The sequence below is a fragment of the Lasiosphaeria miniovina genome, assembly GCF_030549165.1.
Source record: "Lasiosphaeria miniovina strain SMH2392-1A chromosome Unknown B0T26scaffold_2, whole genome shotgun sequence".
Classification (NCBI taxonomy): Eukaryota; Fungi; Ascomycota; class Sordariomycetes; order Sordariales; family Lasiosphaeriaceae; genus Lasiosphaeria; species Lasiosphaeria miniovina.
The window spans coordinates 5,512,945-5,530,630 of NW_026848221.1; the positions used below are offsets into that span (position 1 = coordinate 5,512,945).

Here is a 17,686-nt window from a genome sequence, read left to right on the forward strand (position 1 = left end):
TCTAGGTCGCGGTCTGGCCGGGTTCATGCCCCGAGTTCGCAAAGACCCCCTTGACGTGCTCCGTACTGGGAATGTGGTAGGTATGCTGTTTTCGGCTACGTACCCATCTTGTTGCGAAAGAGGGGGCAATTCCTGTCTTCAGGTCTCGGCATCCTTTTCCCTCTGGACTCTTGCCTCCGCCAAGCCTAGCAGCGCACCTCAACCGTGGCCGTGGCCACGGCTCTCGGTGGCCACGACTCTCGGTGTGTGGGTGTGTATGTATGTACAGTACAGGCGCAGATGGAATTAGCTTGGCCGTACCCGGCTTCCCGGGTTACGCCGTGTGGTCACTTGACTGCAGTACGACCTGACACATTGACACTACCCGCCATGTCAGACTGCTTAGTTGCGCCGTAGTCCAGTTGACGAGAGTATGTATGCGTCATTTCTCGCTTCCGTAGGCTCTATATTACTCCAATATAGCATTCTAAAGCGCCAGCAGTGACGGCTGCTGCTTCGCTGCATGAGCCCCCCGACCCCTTGTTAGTTAGTGTGTTGGGGCCTTTTCCCGCTCCGTCCCTCCCTCCCCTGACTGACCACTGCTGTGCCTTAGTCTCAGTGCGTCTAGCTTGTCTTTACTTTGACCGACACGAAGGTGGCAATCCGGATGCCCTCGGGCCAATGTCTTGACGAGCACCTCATGGGACGCCGGTATTGTACCCACTGACAGGCCGGTGCCCCACAGCCGATTCCTATTCGTAATACGTAGACCATGGAGGGGATGGTGACCGCCCCGAGACCGTCTCGTCCCTTTATAGGTACCTTTCGTCTCTTCTCCCTCATGGGCGCCGTCTCTTCCGCACCATGCTCTTACTTCGTCCGCCGTCCCTCAGCTGCCCCTAGTATCCACAACCGGTCTCGGCCCCGAGTCCCTGGTCGTCTTACACCGTCTCCTATCCCCCATCGCCGATATGACTGTCACCAACGGCAACAGCAACGGCATCAGCAGCACCAATGGCACCAGGACCGCCAGGCGGTCGCTGCCCTGCGGTATCTATGCTCCCACCATGACCTTCTTCCGCCCAGAGACCGAGGACCTCGACATCCCGACCATCAAGAGGCACGCCGTGCGGTTAGTCAAAGACGGCCTGGCCGGCCTCGTCACCATGGGGTCCAACGGCGAAGCCATCCACTGCACCCGCGAGGAGAAGCTTGCGGTGACCCAGGCAACCAGGGAGGCCCTGGACGCGGCCGGCTTCACCGAGACGCCCGTCGTCGTCGGCGCCACCGAGGGCAGCGTCAGGGGCACGGTCGAGCTGTGCCGGCTCGCCCTGAAGGCGGGCGGCGACTACGTGCTGCTGCTGCCGCCGTCGTACTTCCGCGCCCTGATGGACGAGCAGGCCGTCTACGACTACTTCACGGGCGTGGCCGACGAGAGCCCGCTGCCGCTGATCCTGTACAACTACCCGGGGGCCGTGGCCGGCATCGACATGGACTCGGACCTGCTGATCCGGCTGGCGGCCCACCCCAACATCGCGGGCACCAAGTTCACATGCGGCAACACGGGCAAGCTGACGCGCGTCGCGCTGGCCACGGACGCCAAGACGCCCTCCGCCGAGGGGTCCGGCTACATGGCGTTCGGCGGCGTGTGCGACTTCACGGTGCAGACGCTCGCCAGCGGCGGCAGCGGCATCATCGCGGGCGGCGCCAACGTCATGCCCAAGCTGTGCGTGCGTGTGTGGGACCTGTACGCCGCCGGCAAGCGCGACGAGGCCATCGCTCTGCAGAAGATCCTGTCCAAGGGCGACTGGGTCCTGACCAAGTCCGCCATCGCCGGCACCAAGCAGGCCATCCAGAGCTACTTTGGCTACGGCGGCTACCCGCGCCGCCCACTCAAGCCCCTCGACAAGGCCCGCGTCGCCGCCATCGAGGACGGCATCCGCGAGGTCATGGAGTTGGAGAGGTCTCTCTAGTTCGAGCCTAGACTCGGCCCCGTCAGGCTAGAAACCCAGCGAGAAGGGCTTTCTCGATAACAACACAAGAGAAGTACTGCACGAACGTGCTTCCACGTTTATTCGGCCAAGCCAAGATTGACACAAAGAGGCCGGGTCAGCTTTGGGAGGAGCACACGGCCGTCGAAGAACTTTAACTAACCATATGTCATGTAATACCGCGTAGGAGGGCGAGGGGGAAGGGAGAATCTGGCTCTTTTTGCTGCCAGGCAAGAAGAGAAGCCATAAATGATTCGGCAGCCAACACATGCTGTGCTGTGTTCTGTTGTGCGGTAGTAGTTGTGGCAGTGGGAGAAGAACCGAGCGAGCATTTGTTTTGTTTCTATCAGTTAGCTATCGCTTATCCATCCATCATAGACGAGGCCACAGGGGAAGAAGAGTGGTGTTCGCAATAGTATTGAGAGTGGGTTGGTGGAATGGATGGAGGAAAAGCAAGTTCGGTCATAGATAGACAGGGGAAAAGACATGTCAAATCTAAAGCTATGCTAGGGATACATGATCTGTAGTATGGCTGTTCAGTGTTTTGATCATGTTGAAAAGGAAAACCCTTAACAACCTCATGCTCTCTAAACCCTAAAAAAAAGACTCCTCTTCGCAATTGGACGACTAAATCATATATACATGCAATGCGAATCCATTTAGTATCGCCGGTTTAGTCCTATGCGTTCATATATCGTTCATATACATCGTATATATACCCTCCTCAGCGAGTTGAAGATAGCAAATGAAAACTAGTACCGATCCGCCCGTCAAGCCTAACCTTCATTTCAGCCGTCCTAACATATTTAGAATAAAAATACATATCATAACCGTCTTGTCTCCTTTCATTCATTGCCAACCTTGGCCATCTAATGCAAAAAGATAAAGATAAAGAAAACACCAACATGTTACAAAAAAAGAAAGGTATAATAATAATACCTGTCTTTTACCGCATTTTTCTTTTGTCACGCCTCTTATTTATCCTGGAAGTCGTTCATCGTATACATGCCGTGCAAAAGAAGAAAAGAAGAAACCCCCTAATCCCAGAAATACCCAGAAACGCCTATTTTCAGGAAACGAGTTTTCTACCGACAACAATGAACACTGAAACCAAGACGTGATGACGGTGGCTGTAGTCGAAATCCAACAGTCCTCGCCGCCATCCTGGCTTATCAAACGAACTGAAGTCAAGCTAGCTTGGGGGGTGGCTTCCTTGCCTATGGTGTCTAGGCCAGTAATCACCGCTAGAGAGGATTACCGAAGGGAGACGGGCCGCTATGTGTGTGTGAGATGAGTTCGCAAGGGAGAACAAGGAGAAAGAGACTTAGTAGGAGACGTTACCGGGAGCTGCGGCCAGATCCCGCCCCCTTGCCATTCATCGCCCGTGGGCGCCAAAGCTAGGATAGCTACACCTTGAACTTCTTGGGATGTAGCTTGTCGATGTCGGCGCTGTGGGTGGCGCCGTCGAGGAGCAGCTCGGACATGAGGCAGCCGGTGGCGGGGCCGTTCTGGATGCCCCAGCACGTGTGGCCCGAGGCGACCCACAGGCCGGGGACCGTGGTCTGGCCGATGAGCGGGCCGCGGTCCTCGCCGAAGCGGACGTGGCGCGGCAGGTAGCAAGCCTGCTTGGCCTTGATCGGCGCGGCGCCGAGAACGGGGCTGACGGTGCCGATGTAGGCGATCAGGTCGTCGCACTGCACCTCATCGGGCTGGACGAGGTCGGCCGTCTCGGGGAGCGGCGTCGACCAGTCGTGTTCCCCTGCAAGGCGTAAACGAAGGAAGGAGGAAGAACAATGCAGAACCAAACCGGGTTGGGTGTATCAAGACGGGACAGACAGGCAGGCAGGCAGACGGATGGCACAAGTCGCGACCACTAAAACTTACCACAGGCGTAGACCTCGTTCCCGGGGCGGGCGTAGATCTCGGGGTCCACATTTCCACGATGCTTGCGCTTCTGACCCCTGGCGGCGCGGTGCTCGGGCACGTAGTCGGTGGGCAGCTGGATCTCGGTGAAGACGGCGTAGGGGCTCACGTCGGCGTCGAAGACGACGCTGTGCGACTTTAGGCCCTCGACCTTTGAGCGCGGCAGCAGCTTGCCGGTCCACGGGCCGGCGGCGATGACCACGTCGGTCACGTCGTCGATGAAGCGGATCTCGCCCGCCTTGTCGCGGTCCTCGTACTCGATGCTCCGCACGCCCGCCTTGCTGTGGTTGATCTTGGTCACCTTTGCGCGCAGCCGGATGTCGACGCCCTTCTCCCTGGCCAGGTCGGCCATAGAGTTGGTGAAGTCGAAGGGGTGTACCTGGGCCGTCTCGGTGAAGCCCGGCAGGCCCATCTCCTCGTAGTGGTTTATCAGCTTCCCATCTACCCAGTCAAGGTCCGAGGGCAGGGAGGATTCGCTCAGCAGGGCGGCGGCTTTTTCGTCCTGCTTCGGGAGCTTCTCCCACGTCTTTGATTCGTCCTTCTCCGGGGTGGCTACTTGTATTATTGGCGGGTCGGCATGTGTGGGGCCGTTCTCGGCAGTCGGTAGCTGTTCTGCCGCCGCGGGCACGGGCGCGGGCGCGGGTGCGGGCACGGGCACGGGTACGTGTACGGGTACGGGTACGGGTACGGGTACGAGCGACGTTTGGGGCGGTTTCTGTTCGGATCTAGACTTGAGGTCGCTGCTCTTGACCATGGCGCGCACGCTGGCGCATCCGAGGCGGCGGTAGCCCCAGCGCTCGGCGCCGCCATGCTTGCCCGCAAGCTCGCGGTGCAGACGGTAGGACAGGGGTACGAGGCATTCTGGATAGGCCCACAGGCCCAGCAGACCGCCGGCCTTTCCCGATGCGCCGGCGGCAATGGAGGCGGCTTCGAGGAGAATGAGGGTGTGTAGCTCCGGGTCGAACTTGGGATGGCGCGTCAGGAAGTATGCTGTGGTGCAACCGATAACGCCGCCACCTGCCAGCGCAGAGCAATTAAGAAACACTTGTTAGATGGGCTGCCCTTGCCGTGGATCTATTGCCAGGGCATTGCATTGCATGGGTTGGGGCCGGGCGCGGGGACATACCGATGATGACGATGATCCTCTTCCTGGGCGGGTCCATGTCGGCGCCCGATTGCGATGCGACGCAGGCTATAGACGTGATAATCCGACTATGTACGTATTGTACCGAGTAGTAGCTGCGTTTTACTCCAAGATTGATCTGTCAAGTCGCGAGTTTGGTTTGTAAAGGCAAAAGGCAATTAGCGCCGACGCCTAGGTTGTCTGTCCTCGAGCGCCACCTTTGTCGTCTTGGTGGTGAGCTTGAAAGAAGCTGGAAATCGGGGCGTAGTACGGAGTAAGCCGATTACAACCTGGAGCTGTTCTGGGTCCGATGCACCGCCGCCGGATGCCGTTGGATGCACGCGCGCATGTGCCTTGCGCCGCACCTCTGTTTGGTCCGAACTCGTCGTGCTTGCTAATTCGGCAGTGAGTGTCCAGATACTATACTACGGATCCTACCTAGTGGAGGTCCGCTCTCGTCGAGGCTAGCCCAAGCTCCCAGAGGACTGCCGAATGTGCGGAGTTCTCCGTGCGCCCGTATGCACTCAATTATCGTGCAGGTGCAGACTGCAACAGCTTCTCGATACTAATCAAGTTTGCTGGGGGTACACTTCCTATCATCTTTCTCGCGCGCATTGTTCGTTTCCACGGTATATGTACATACATACACATACATACATACATACATATCTACCAAATGGGAATAGACGAATTGGCGTGTATGCAGTCAGCAAGTCAGCAAGGATCGCTGAAGCCGTGGTCAAAAGCGGCTACAAAGCTGACATCCCCCCTGGTTGTTTACCGTTGCCCAGACCTTTTGTCGGTATATTTGAACGTCTGATGCCCCTCCTGTGCCATCGCGAAGCAATAGCACTTCTGTCTCTCTCTTTAAACCTGCCACCAAAATCCTGCCTGCCTCCCAACGCTACCTAAGATGCCCCTCCATCCTCGCCCCGCACCTGCAGGGATGCCGCCATAGGCCCAGAACGGGCTCACTAGCCGACGTCACCCCAGGAACAATGGAGAAATCCAGATGCTTCTGTCGGGCTAACCGACCACGTCTCTCCCGGGCGCCAGCGGGGTTAGAACGTGTACGTACACTACGTCGGGGCTTGGTCGGTGAAGGAGTAAATCACGTGGATCACACCGGGCAGTCGAAAGTCTTTTGTATTTTGTGCGGGGGCTCGGGAATTTGGGGCAACATTTGGGCCTGGAGGCCGAGGAGCTGCGGTACGGTAGGCTTGCGGGAGGCGCTGCCACCACGTCAGAGGCTTTTGCCGAGGTATATGGATACGGATCGAAGTCTCGACTCGTTCGCACCGGGGCCACCGAGACTTGCAACGTTTGAGCTCAATGTGTCGAGCCCTCTGCTGACCAATTGGGTATATGACTTGGGCACGCTGCAGGCAGATCCATGGTTGGCACAGCTCGGGGAAGAGATGGTGGGTTGATTGCGTGAAACGCGATCCAGGTTCCGAATGCGAAGCCAACGATCGACCCCGCCTGGCCTCGTCCCTTTTTCGTCAGGGCGCCGGCGTCTCAAATGTCCCGACTTCCCGCCTCGTGCCGGTTTCTTTCTCCTAATAATAACCTCGTTTCCCTCGTCCATGATACCACGCAGGATAGTTCGCCTACAAACACCGGCATCCGCAGCATCCACAACATCCCACACACCCAACACCTACATCTCGCCCTTGCTGTTTAGTAGACGACTCAGAGCTTTATCGGGACCTAGCATTAAGGCAGCAGCCACTGGGAATTCACATCTAGCTCTACTCCACCGTAATTTCGCAACAATGTCTTCGGCGACGTCATTCTATGACTTCAAGCCTCTGAACAGTACGTGGCCATGACAATCCGTCAAGTCGTCTCTTTTTACCTCTACCTATCTATCCACCTCGCGCAAATGGCTGGCTGACCATTTCCAACTCGCAGAGAGGGGCATTGAGGTTCCGCTTTCCGATTACAAGGGCAAAGTTGTGCTGGTGGTCAACACAGCCTCCAAGTGCGGCTTCACACCACAGTACAAGGGGCTGGAGGAACTCTACAAGAAGTTCAAGGGGACACATGGCGATGACTTTGTCGTACTGGGCTTCCCCTGCAACCAGTTTGGCTCGCAGGAGCCAGGCTCCGATGAAGAGATCTCGACCTTCTGCGAACTCAACTTTGGCGTGACTTTCCCGCTCTTTCAGAAGATCGACGTGAACGGCGAGACCGCGGCCCCCGTCTACACGTGGCTCAAGACCCAGAAGCCAGGTGTCATGGGTCTCAAGCGCATCAAGTGGAATTTCGAGAAGTTCCTCATTGGCAGAGATGGCAAAGTCAAGGGCCGTTGGGCGTCGACCACCACACCGGTGTCGCTTGAGAAGTATGTCCTGGACGAGCTCGAGAGCAAGGCGGAGGTGGAGCAGAAGGAGTAAAGACTGAACAGGACTGCGTGTGGCATGATTTTTATCTTATCGGTACCAAGCTGGGAGGGCGAAAGCGTTTTTTAAAGCAAGATGGACTGGCCCGGGCCCCTATAGTAAAGGGTCCAGATCAGGGTATCTGCGATTCTCCAGCACATACTAATGGGTTTACACTCCGTAGTTTGGTTCTGCCTACCTCACCGTAGTCTCGAAATGAACTCGTAAATATCAACCCCTGGCTATCTTGTGTGTATAATGGAGGAGGGTAGCTCCAGAATTTTGCATTCAGGATATAGGCCAATATATAACGAAACATTGCAGAACCTTCTCGTGAAACGTTTTACTTTGATATGGCCCTTGGAGCGGTGGGTCGTTACGCAAGCAAATAAAACAAACACCTGTTGCCTGGCACTCTGGGCAGCAGCAGCTATATGGTCGCAACCACCACAGATGAGGCGTATCTGAACTCTAAGTAGCCTCAATGGTGGTGTGTTACGAACAAACCACGATGTTAGAGGCCAGAACATGCCGTAAGTAGATGCTCCGTGATTTCCCGTTAGGTAAGATGCACATGGAGGATCTCCGAAACTCCGAGTTAGATTTATCAGACTAGGGGCTTACGCAAAATATAAGTAAACAAACACACGAAAGCACGGGACCGAACCCTGGATTGTGGGCTCAGTATTGAGCCAACAGTAGCTCAGCAAGATTTATTCAGCTCTAGTCTCCCACAATACACTCCATTCCTTGAATGTTTGTTGGCGTGGTGCTTGGGCAGAATAAATGCTATACCACCGCAAATAAACCGGCTAGGAAAAGCCTTGGGCATTGTGGAGAAGAGATAGGCCTCTAGGATTCTAAAATAAGGATTCTAGTAGTTTTCACTCTCATCGGCAGAAAACCTATAGGGCAAGCCGTAAGAAATCGAGGCCTTCCAAATCTTGGAAAGTCCCCCGCTAACAAACATTCAGGGATTGGATTGTATACCCATCTTCACAACACGCTATACGTATTTCGGCGTGGTTGACACCTAGCTTCTCCGGTGTTACTGTTGTCGTAGAGATTAAACTCGCCGTTGAGGCCTAAAGACTGTCGGTTTACTAGAAACGTCCATACCAGGAGAGGACAGTTGCTCCAGTTTACATGATTCGTCATAGAGACAGGTCTCTGAATCTAAGTGAGGTCTCAACCCTCAACCGCAGCCACGGCAGCCTCGAGGACAAAACTGGCCCTAGTCGAGAGGACAAGCCATGAATTGCATTCAGTGACAATAACATATACCTTGTCCAAACCATCCATACCAAAAAACAGCCTCCATCAGAGGCTAGCCCACGTAAGAGAAAGAAACGGATGGCTAAGGGGGCTGGTTCGATGTGTTGTATGAGAACGAGTTTCGGGCGCATGACGCGTTTAGCACGAAAGAAAAACCAACGTCAAAATTTGACAGCATGCTACCAAATCGCAAGATTCATGCTCATCTTGACAGTCACAGGCCCGACTGTTGTCAGACGGTGGCCCGAAGGGCCGATTTACTAACCCCGAAGCGGCTCGGGTCAACTCATCGACCGAAGTTAGAAACGAGTAGAGAGAAGAGGGAGATCACCAAAGCATGACCGGTATTCGGTCCTATTATCACCCTAGCCAGTGTCCTCTACAGATCAAATAGAACGGTACTCGGTGAAGAAAAAGGTCCTGGCCGAGGCCCGCCCGGACCAAAGACCAGCCAACTGTGCTCTCTCCGCGCGCGGGCCGAGGCAAGCCATAAAAGGTCGAGTGGACGTACGGCACAGGCGTGGCAAATAATGCCGTTTCTATTTTTCGATCACAGAAGACCCGGGTTTTCTTTTGCCCTCTTTCTTTCCCCGGTTGCCTAATCTATCTCGTATTGATAGCTGAACCGAGAAAAGACGACGATGTACTCCCAAGTATCGTCTCCTCATCTCCCCCTGTCTGCATTCTACCATAACAGAAAACAGGTAGCCACTGAACCAGAAATATAGAAACTAGTTGAGTGCAACGAGGTTAAGGGAATCACCAAGGCAAGGAAGGCAAGGCAAGAGAAGGCAAGGCAAGAGAAGGCATGATACGCCGAAATGAGAGCACGGGCATACTATGTCCCACCGCTCTCTCGTTCACCCTATTCGCCCATAGACGATGCGTAGCAGTAGGAGTAGTAGCAAAAGTAGCAGTGGCATCGCGGGCCGTGTTTTGCCCTTCTCCTGTCCATGGAACACTGCGCCGCGAAGCCAGACTCTCCATATGGTTGGCCCTATGCCGGAGCGCCACCGGCTTCCGCGAGGCTTTCTTGCTCTCACAAGGGGAGCATTGTCCTCAAACCCTGGGGGGGGCTTCGGCGGCGGGGACTGTAGCATGCGGATCTGGGGGAGGGGTGAAGCAAGAGAATGAAAGAAAACAAGACACAGATACCGGGTTGGACCGTCCGATGACATGTTAAACCGCATTTGACAGGCGGTGGAAAGGATCGGATAGCATCAACAACGCCGAGCGAACCTGAAAACGACCACCCTGGGCAAAAAGCTTGAATGAGCCTCGTCTGAAGAGGCGGAAATGCGGGGGAGGCTCTTGAGGCATGATATCTTGCCAGGAACGTGTTCTTTTGTGCTGAGACGAACCACAGCGATGGGATTTTCCCATGATGTTGGCGGCGGCGGAGACTGTTTACTGCCCTGAGCGGTTCGGGGTGCCTGCTGTGCCTTGTTCCTTGTGCCTGCGCCTGGCCACGATAACAACGACAACTACCAGGCAAAAAACAGGAGGGGACACACGGGTGCCGCGGCCATCATCACCGTCATGCCCTTTGTACAACCCATCCCGGGAGCCTGGTAAACACAATCCTCTCTACACGCGCGCCACAGCGCAGAGGCCAGAATCAGATCTTTGCCACGCAGAGGAAGGAATGGGCAAGGGTTCGAAGGAAGGGCACTGCACTGCACTGCAGCATTTTCTTCCCCTTTCCATTTCCCTTTCCCTTTCCATGGATAACAGTATGGAGCTGGTGCGGCGAGTGAACCAAGAAAACAGATGAACGACGGACCATGTTGGTGATGTGATGCATAGAGAAGAGAAACTACCCCCCCCCATTGCCATCTCATAACCAACCACGCCAAGCTCAGAACCTCGTAATTCTGTTGACTTCGTCTCCCCCTCTCTCTTCGCTTTCTCTCTTCGCGATTCCCATCCCCTGACCGAAGAGGAAGGAAGGGTTTTGAACCAAGCAAACTCGTAAGACATCCCCCCCGCGTGGCCCCCAATAAGGAGACAGAAAATATGGGATGGAGATGAACGCATTGGCGCCGAGCCAGTTCGCAGAAGCCGCGGACTGGCCTGTGCTTGCATAGTTGAGACCAAAAAGGACACCGCATCACACAACGGAAGATTGATTGCCTACCCGCTGGGGGTGAGTGTGGCTTAGCTCGGCCCGCCCTATCTATCTCGTGCGCAATGTAAGAGAACAGTTGGCGACATTGTCAGAAGAGAGAGAGAGATAGAGATAGATAGTTTTTTTTTTTTTTTTGGGGGGGGGGGGGGGGGGCTATTCTCAAGACGCTAAACAAAGTTGTTTGTGATCGCATGATCACCGCAAGGGTGGGGATGGAATCTATTGCGATTTCCTGGGGCTTCAACTCGACGAGGACCATGAGCGTGAAAATCCTGGGACAAAACTGGGCCGCTCAAAGGGATGACGATCTTACATGGGGCGAACCCGGAGTTGAGACTCTGAGTGCCTGGTAAGGTGCGTATGTGCATGTGTCTGTGCATGTGTTTGAATGGGATGGGATGGGATGGAATCAGTTCCACCTACCCAAGTTCTTCTTTCCCAATATAGTTCCAAGTTGGACTGTGCATGATAAGCAGAGGAGCAGCAACTGCAGCTTCTCCAACCGAGCGAGGCCAGCTGGACCCGTCAGGCGTAGGGGTCACGAGAAAAGGGAAGAAGAGCCAAGTTGAAAATAGAAAGTGGAAAGTTGTCAGGGTAAGGTTTGATGCCCCCCATGTTGTTGTTCGTAGTTGATGCCAGAGATTCGGAAGGTCCGGTAAGGGGTCACACAACACAGAGATGTCAAGGTAAGCTGCAGGCTGTCCAGGAGAGAAATAAACAAGCTGGACGAGACTAATGCGCGGCGTTGCGCAAGGGACTCTAACGTTAAGTTCCTTCTAGAAGGCGAGAAAGTCATGTGCTAGGGCATGGCCCCAGATTAGCGAAGCAACGACGTCTACGAAGGCACGGTAGTAGATTAAGTCTACACCTTGCCTACAGTACCGTGTTGGTGGTCGATGCTATTCATAGAACGGCCTCATCTGCGGCTGCACTGCACTATACAGTATGCACACATAGTAGCGCAGACGGGTGCACGACAGTGGAAGCAAGCCCTAAACTTTGGCTCCCTTAGTTGCCTTGGAGCCGCGGCAGGATTCCCGTCACAGGGAAGGCGGACTTGGCTCCAGGTTCCCTTGCGGGAGTCCCGTGCTGGGCTTAATATCAAGGAGGCTGACTGGATGAACTCGGTTCTTTCCACGCCGAACCCTAGGCACTGCAGTGGAGCGAGCGAAAGCAGGACGTGGACGAGACGAAAACACGAGAGTCCAGCCAGGCAACCTAACCTACCCAGGGACAGCACGGTGCCTGAGAGGGCGGGTTATCATAGTCTTCACATGATATACCTCCCGGGCACTACCTTGAGCATATGGCTCCCTAGACAACACAACGGAGAGCCTCGCAATGTGGGCACCTCAACTCGGTGCACAGGGCAGACGTGATTCGTGTGGTACGCGTATCGCAGGGCACTCGGGTCCCTGACAAAAAGTCCACGGACATGGACCATCATATATGCGGCGGTCGACATTGAGTCAAGTAGTACTATGGGGGGTGGGTTAGGTTGCGGGAAATGACTGGCAACACCCGCGGCGCGGACTCCTGCAGTGTCCTACAGGTACTCCTTCGTGACGGGCGAGGCGAGCCAAAAACATTGGAAGAGGAGTTGCGCGCGCTCGGCTCGCTGGCCAATCTGGCGCTTGTTTTGCCCTGGTGAGTGTGAGCCTGTGAAGGTGAAGCTGACAAGGGACGGGACTCTTTGGTGCGGCTGGCTGACTGACCGACGATCGCGCGCGGTCGGAGTCTCAAGACGCTTTGTTAGTGGCCAGTCGGTAATCCTGGATCACCCTTCCACCACCCCCGAGTTTCCCCAACGACCCACGTCTCCAATCCGAGAGAGGGGTCCTCCCTCGGTGCCCGCTTGGGCCTAGCTCTAGATTCTCGAGTTCTGGGGACCGTGCACCCAAACTGCAAAATCATCGACGCTTTGCCTCCTCAAGTAAGGCGGCAAAGATTGCAACGTTGTATCCCATCGTCGATTTTTTGAACAGTTGAAGGCCGGCGGACGGTTTAGTTTGGAAAACGAAACGGGAATAGCCGCCCTAGAATTACAAGTGCAAAGCCGACTGTTTTTTTGCTGATTATTTGACTTTGCTACTACGAGGTACTTGCCTGAGAGAGCGCCCTTTTCGGAAATGTACTTGGCAAGAGAGACGTAGAGCGAGGAGGCGAGTCGTTGAACGCCATCTGGGGCTTTGTAAGATACGCGTGTAGATTCCAAATCGACTCAGTGTTGACCAAAAGTCGTTGTGGAAAAAAAAAGAGCGGCCAAGCCGCCAGGCAAAGGGCAAGCCTCGTTGCACACACTGGGCACTGCAGCTTGCCGCTCTTTTCGTGCGCGATGTGATGGGTCTGACCGCTCCAAACCCGTGGAATTCTCCGGCTTGGTGTTTGGCCAGTCGGCGAATACAGGTGCGTACATGCGCTAAGGTTCTCCGTCCGGAGTAGGTATACATCTCCATCGCTTGAGAACGAGAGCAGCTGTGCGACGGGCAGGGCGGGACGAAGACACCAAAGGCACCAAAGGCACAGCCATTGCCCGCCTGCATTGATGTCTTAAATGGAGGTTATTATACGTGGCTTGCCTCGGTTTGGGCGGCCCTGCTGCTGAGGCCAAATTTCAGCTGCGGCAAGCTGAGGTGAGGTGAAAGTTTGTGCCGAGGAAGGGGCTTCGGGGAGGCGTCGACGCGGTTGGCGACCCCCAATCGTTTCTTGGGTGCTGGGGGGAGAAGGGCCGTTTCCTTCAGCCACATCTCTTGGGCTGGCGATCCGGGACCCCGACAGCCAGCAAGTCATTGTCCTTGCGGGGGGGGAAGGGTCGGCAGCCAATCACGTGTGCAGCCGCAGCTCGGGTCATTTCCCAACACGGTGTAGTTCCAAGTCTCGCCAGAACGCAATTGAGGGGAAGAAGGCCAATGGCGGTCGAAACCGCCACCACTCAACTCTCCTCCCCTCTCTCCTCCCAACGCGTAACTTGCACGACCGCGCGCCAGATTAAAGACTTATGAGCGCCAGCAAGTTGGCATGCTTCGTATCCTTTTATTTCATGCGGCCAGCGTGAGAGGTCCGTCACCTGGCGCCGTCTCACCTCGTGCAGGTCTCACAAGTTGCTGTCGAACGTCAACTAGGAGCCTAACGGTATGAGAAATATGCCTTAGGTACATACTCCGTATAATGAATGAGTGAGCTAGAGAAGGCAAAACAATGGGACTTGGTGTTAGCCACCCAGCACATCGCCAAGAGTAAAAGTGACGACCGAGAGGAGGTGAAAGGGGAGCCCGACTCACGAACGGTTTACCTTTGGCCTGGAGCTGGCGTGGGTGAGAAGGGTGGGGGAACGTACCTTGGCACGCAAGGAGAGAAAGACCAAAGCTTCCATGCATCCTTCTAGCGTATGTTAGGGTATTCAGGCAGACAGGTCGGGGAAGCGGTGGCTGTATTCCCTGGTGTACCAACAAGTCGCTGTCTGTGTCTTGGCCCCAGGGCAGGCAGGCTTCAAAACAGAGGCCATCGCATCCTTCCAGTTAACACTGGGTGCTATACACTAACACAACACCACACTTGTGGATTCAGTCCTTTTCGCAGATTTGAAGCCGAGGAAGATTGAAATTGCCCGACCTGCATTCGCCGTTACCCATGATTTTACACCTCGCCTCGTTATTAAGAACCGCCATGGCACGGGCACGCGACATGCTTCGCTACCAGGGACCGAATACAGACGCACTCAGAGAGAGAGACCCCTTCTTAACAAGCAAGACGTCGAAGTCTTTTTTTAGTTAATGCAGAGAATGCCCAATATACATTCCGCACATAGCACACGTTGGAGAGCCATAGGTCACCTGTGCGACGACGCCGCAAGATGTCAGCGGCGCACAGCGAGGCTCTATGATCAGTCATTTTCTTCAATATTTGCGGTGGTGGTGGTGGTGGTATTAATGTTGGTGTTGTTCGCGCTTTTCAATGCTGATCCGGATGACCGAGCTTGGTCGGCATCAAATTTCTGTTGAAAATATTTGCAGAGTGGTGGTGTGTTACGCAGTGTCTGACACCGGATCTTGTTGCCAGACTGGGCTTGGTATGCAGTTTAAGAAAGGACGGGAGTCTATTCAAGCCTCTTGAATCGGATCGCGGTCTCCTTCCCGTCGCCGTCCGTTTTGTGGCTGGCCTTGGCGGCCTTGGAAGCAAGGAACAAGACACCACCAGAGGGGGTGGCGACATCATGCTTTCCCTCCCTTCTTCTAGTGTAGTGTAGCTGCGGCTCTATTCCGTACACTACACCTTTTCAAAATGTACGAGTACATACGTCAGTGGGGATGCGCGGCTGGCGGCTGGACGGTACTGAGATGCGGGCAACGGGCCTGGAAGGCGAGGTGCAGTGTCAATCAGCAGCACTGTAACGGCCAGCAACGACGAGACATTGCGATACAAACTACGGCGGGGTTGGATTCAATGAACAGATCAGGAAGTGGTCTGAGCTATCGTCCGAGGCTGAACTAATAAGAGGGTGTCGGGGGATGAAAAACCCCTCGGCTGGTGAGACTTTCTATTGACGCCTCCTAATCCCTCGGTCTTCGAATGGAGCTGCCGTCATCTCCTGTTCAAATGCGCGAGTCAGACTTTTTATACTGAGGCGTTCGAAATTAAGGAAAGAACTGACGAGACTTGCACCCGATAGATGCGCTTAGGAGTGCGTTTATTAATTATTTTCTCCTGGCCGGGAATTTTTACTCGTGTATAAATATTTCGTATGTCTTACGGGATAGGCAGTGGGGTCTGCCTGTTACCTTACCTACGGAGCAAATCTGAGAGCAGGAGACGGAAAATTCCCTCCGACATCAGGCAACTTGCGGCTCGGCCTGAACTTCGGTTGATCCGATATGTGATTTGTGACGCCCGCTGACGCGACCATGCAAGTGTTATCTTCTATGTCCCTGGAGTGTGTACCTGGAGTCTCCATGGATGAGGAAACAACGGCATGATGTCAGTGCTCTTAGCGGGCCTTAAATTTGCGATCGTATTCTACTAACAGATCTGCCAGGGAGAGAGGTCGGAGTTGGCCGAGAAAATGACAGACCTCAGAGCTCCTCAGATTCCTGCCCGTTTTCATCCCCCACGGACGAAGATCGCCTGTCGAAGCCTGGATGGAAGCCCGGGTCGAAGGCTACTGGATTGGCTGATTGAAGCGAGACACCCAACTGACAAGCTGAGTTGCATGTTGTGTCGACGTGGACCTTGACAATGTGGCCCTGTTTGTCTTTCGCTCCAAAAAGGTTGCTGCAATGATCAGCGCATCAAGACACACTCAATCTTCTTTGACCACACTTCCCTCCCAGTATCTGAGCTGTTCAACACCGACCAGGTGAATGACGACGATGCACGCTTGAAGGGGGTCTCTTTTAATGATCTACTATTTTTATCACCCGATATAGACATACTTGGCGCGAGTCTTGGGGAGAACTGGAATGCGATTCAATGGCATGCGGGCAGCTGCCGTCAGAAGTATGAGCTTCACTCCCACGGGCACTCGTGAGCATGTCATGACGGCGTTGTAGTGTTGTGTTGAGAGGGAGCGAATTCGGTCGTGCAACTTACCACTTGGCATGGCCGCTCCTGCAACATGGGCTTCACTGGCTCTCTGACCCAAGAACCGAGATACAACTGGCCGCTTATTATATTAACTGGCATCCCAGCTCGCACAATATAGTGACTGGCAGACGAAGCGCACAGCCAACACGAGAGAACCCCCACCCGTTTCGACCCTTCGCAGGGCAGTTCTGCCACGGCCTCGGGTGTGGTGCAAGACAGAAATAACAACAAAGCACCTCAAGGTGCATGCTCACCTAGCGAAGGATGTCTCACATGGCCTGGGGGGCCTACAAGACGCAACACGCAACGTTTGCCCGAGGGATCGTGATGCACATGCTCGCGATTAGGAGGATGCCATTGTCGTTGCTCTAGATTGCTTCTCCCATCGCGGCCCTGGTCAGCAGCCGCACAGATGACGACAAGATATCAGTCGCAGGGTTGCAAATATGCCCTCGCTAATATCAGATCTCATCATCTCAGGACACATGCAGCCGTAGCTGGCAAGTCCTTGCCTTGAAACTGCGCGGTTTTGGGATAGCTCCGATCCCTAGGACCCCTCACCGACTCTGGAGTCTGATACCGCAGCGCCGGCGAAGCTCGAGCAATTGTCTGAAGCATCCGTCCCGGACGGCCAAGGGAAGCGGGGCTATTTGGGGTTCTGTACCAACGCGCTTGGGCGAGCTTTCTCTTAGCGAGTAGCGCCTGCAACCTGTCGAGGTCTCGAAGCGAGGAGGACCATGGGGTCCATGAGGTGGATGCTGTGCCGGCAATGATAGAAGACTTGGTTATTACCTGGGTTTGTAGCGGCGTAGATAGCAAGAAAGAGACCACGGGAGCACCCCTATTCATCTCCGCGAGGATTAACTAGCGCTGAATGCGACAAAAGACGTGCCGCCTCAGTTTGAACGCACCAGAGGACAGAAACATGTGACAAAAGCACGAATATGATTAAGTCGGGCTCTAGTGGGATGAAGGCGTTTTGATGTGTCCGCGCCCGTGGTTCGTTCGTTCCTGGGAAAGAACGAGCGTTGCTCAAACGGGGTAAAACGAATAGCGCTTTCACGTTCCTACTCTTCCCCGCGCCTAGCTTCCAAAATTCCCAGGCTTTGTTATCTAGGTCAAGTCCAGAGGCAATGACGGACAGTACAATGGTATGCTATTCACCTTATGTACCTACGGCTGCCTCCGCCTTTTACCCCTTGGACAACCTTAAACAGATAAGCATGGCAGCGCAGCAGCAGCTTTGCTGAGGGCGAGACGGGCCAGCTCCTGTTGCGATTTCCAAGCTTGTTTGCTGGGCCGC

General features: G+C 54.8%; 4 protein-coding genes across 4 annotated transcripts; 2 read left to right on the forward strand and 2 right to left on the reverse strand.

Moving 5' to 3' along the window:
* Nucleotides 1–950: 950 nt before the first annotated feature.
* On the forward strand, nucleotides 951–1,952 carry B0T26DRAFT_639768 (uncharacterized protein; the record flags this gene model as incomplete). The annotated part of the gene is made up of 1 exon (XM_060437163.1): nucleotides 951–1,952. The coding sequence occupies one exon, from the start codon at nucleotides 951–953 to the stop codon at nucleotides 1,950–1,952; it is 1,002 nt and encodes a 333-aa protein (XP_060301238.1).
* A 1,299-nt stretch (nucleotides 1,953–3,251) lies between these two features.
* On the reverse strand, nucleotides 3,252–5,056 carry B0T26DRAFT_767854 (FAD dependent oxidoreductase; the record flags this gene model as incomplete). Its single annotated transcript, XM_060446490.1, has 4 exons — nucleotides 3,252–3,729; nucleotides 3,855–4,434; nucleotides 4,546–4,910; nucleotides 5,020–5,056. 4 exons carry the CDS (start codon nucleotides 5,054–5,056, stop codon nucleotides 3,377–3,379), a joined length of 1,335 nt encoding a protein of 444 aa, XP_060301239.1. The 3' UTR covers nucleotides 3,252–3,376.
* Nucleotides 5,057–6,791: 1,735 nt separating this feature from the next.
* B0T26DRAFT_636961 (glutathione peroxidase) lies at nucleotides 6,792–7,415 on the forward strand (the record flags this gene model as incomplete). Its single annotated transcript, XM_060436886.1, has 2 exons — nucleotides 6,792–6,834; nucleotides 6,931–7,415. The coding sequence occupies 2 exons, from the start codon at nucleotides 6,792–6,794 to the stop codon at nucleotides 7,413–7,415; spliced, it is 528 nt and encodes a 175-aa protein (XP_060301240.1).
* A 2,594-nt stretch (nucleotides 7,416–10,009) lies between these two features.
* On the reverse strand, nucleotides 10,010–11,027 carry B0T26DRAFT_169255 (uncharacterized protein). The gene has a single exon (XM_060433549.1). The coding sequence runs from the start codon at nucleotides 10,784–10,786 to the stop codon at nucleotides 10,160–10,162; it is 627 nt and encodes a 208-aa protein (XP_060301241.1). The 5' UTR covers nucleotides 10,787–11,027; the 3' UTR covers nucleotides 10,010–10,159.
* Nucleotides 11,028–17,686: the final 6,659 nt, after the last annotated feature.

Excerpts from the sequence above, each read along its gene's own strand:
- B0T26DRAFT_169255 (XM_060433549.1), bottom strand. The coding sequence starts at position 10,786 with ATGCGGTGTCCTTTTTGGTCTCAACTATGCAAGCACAGGCCAGTCCGC.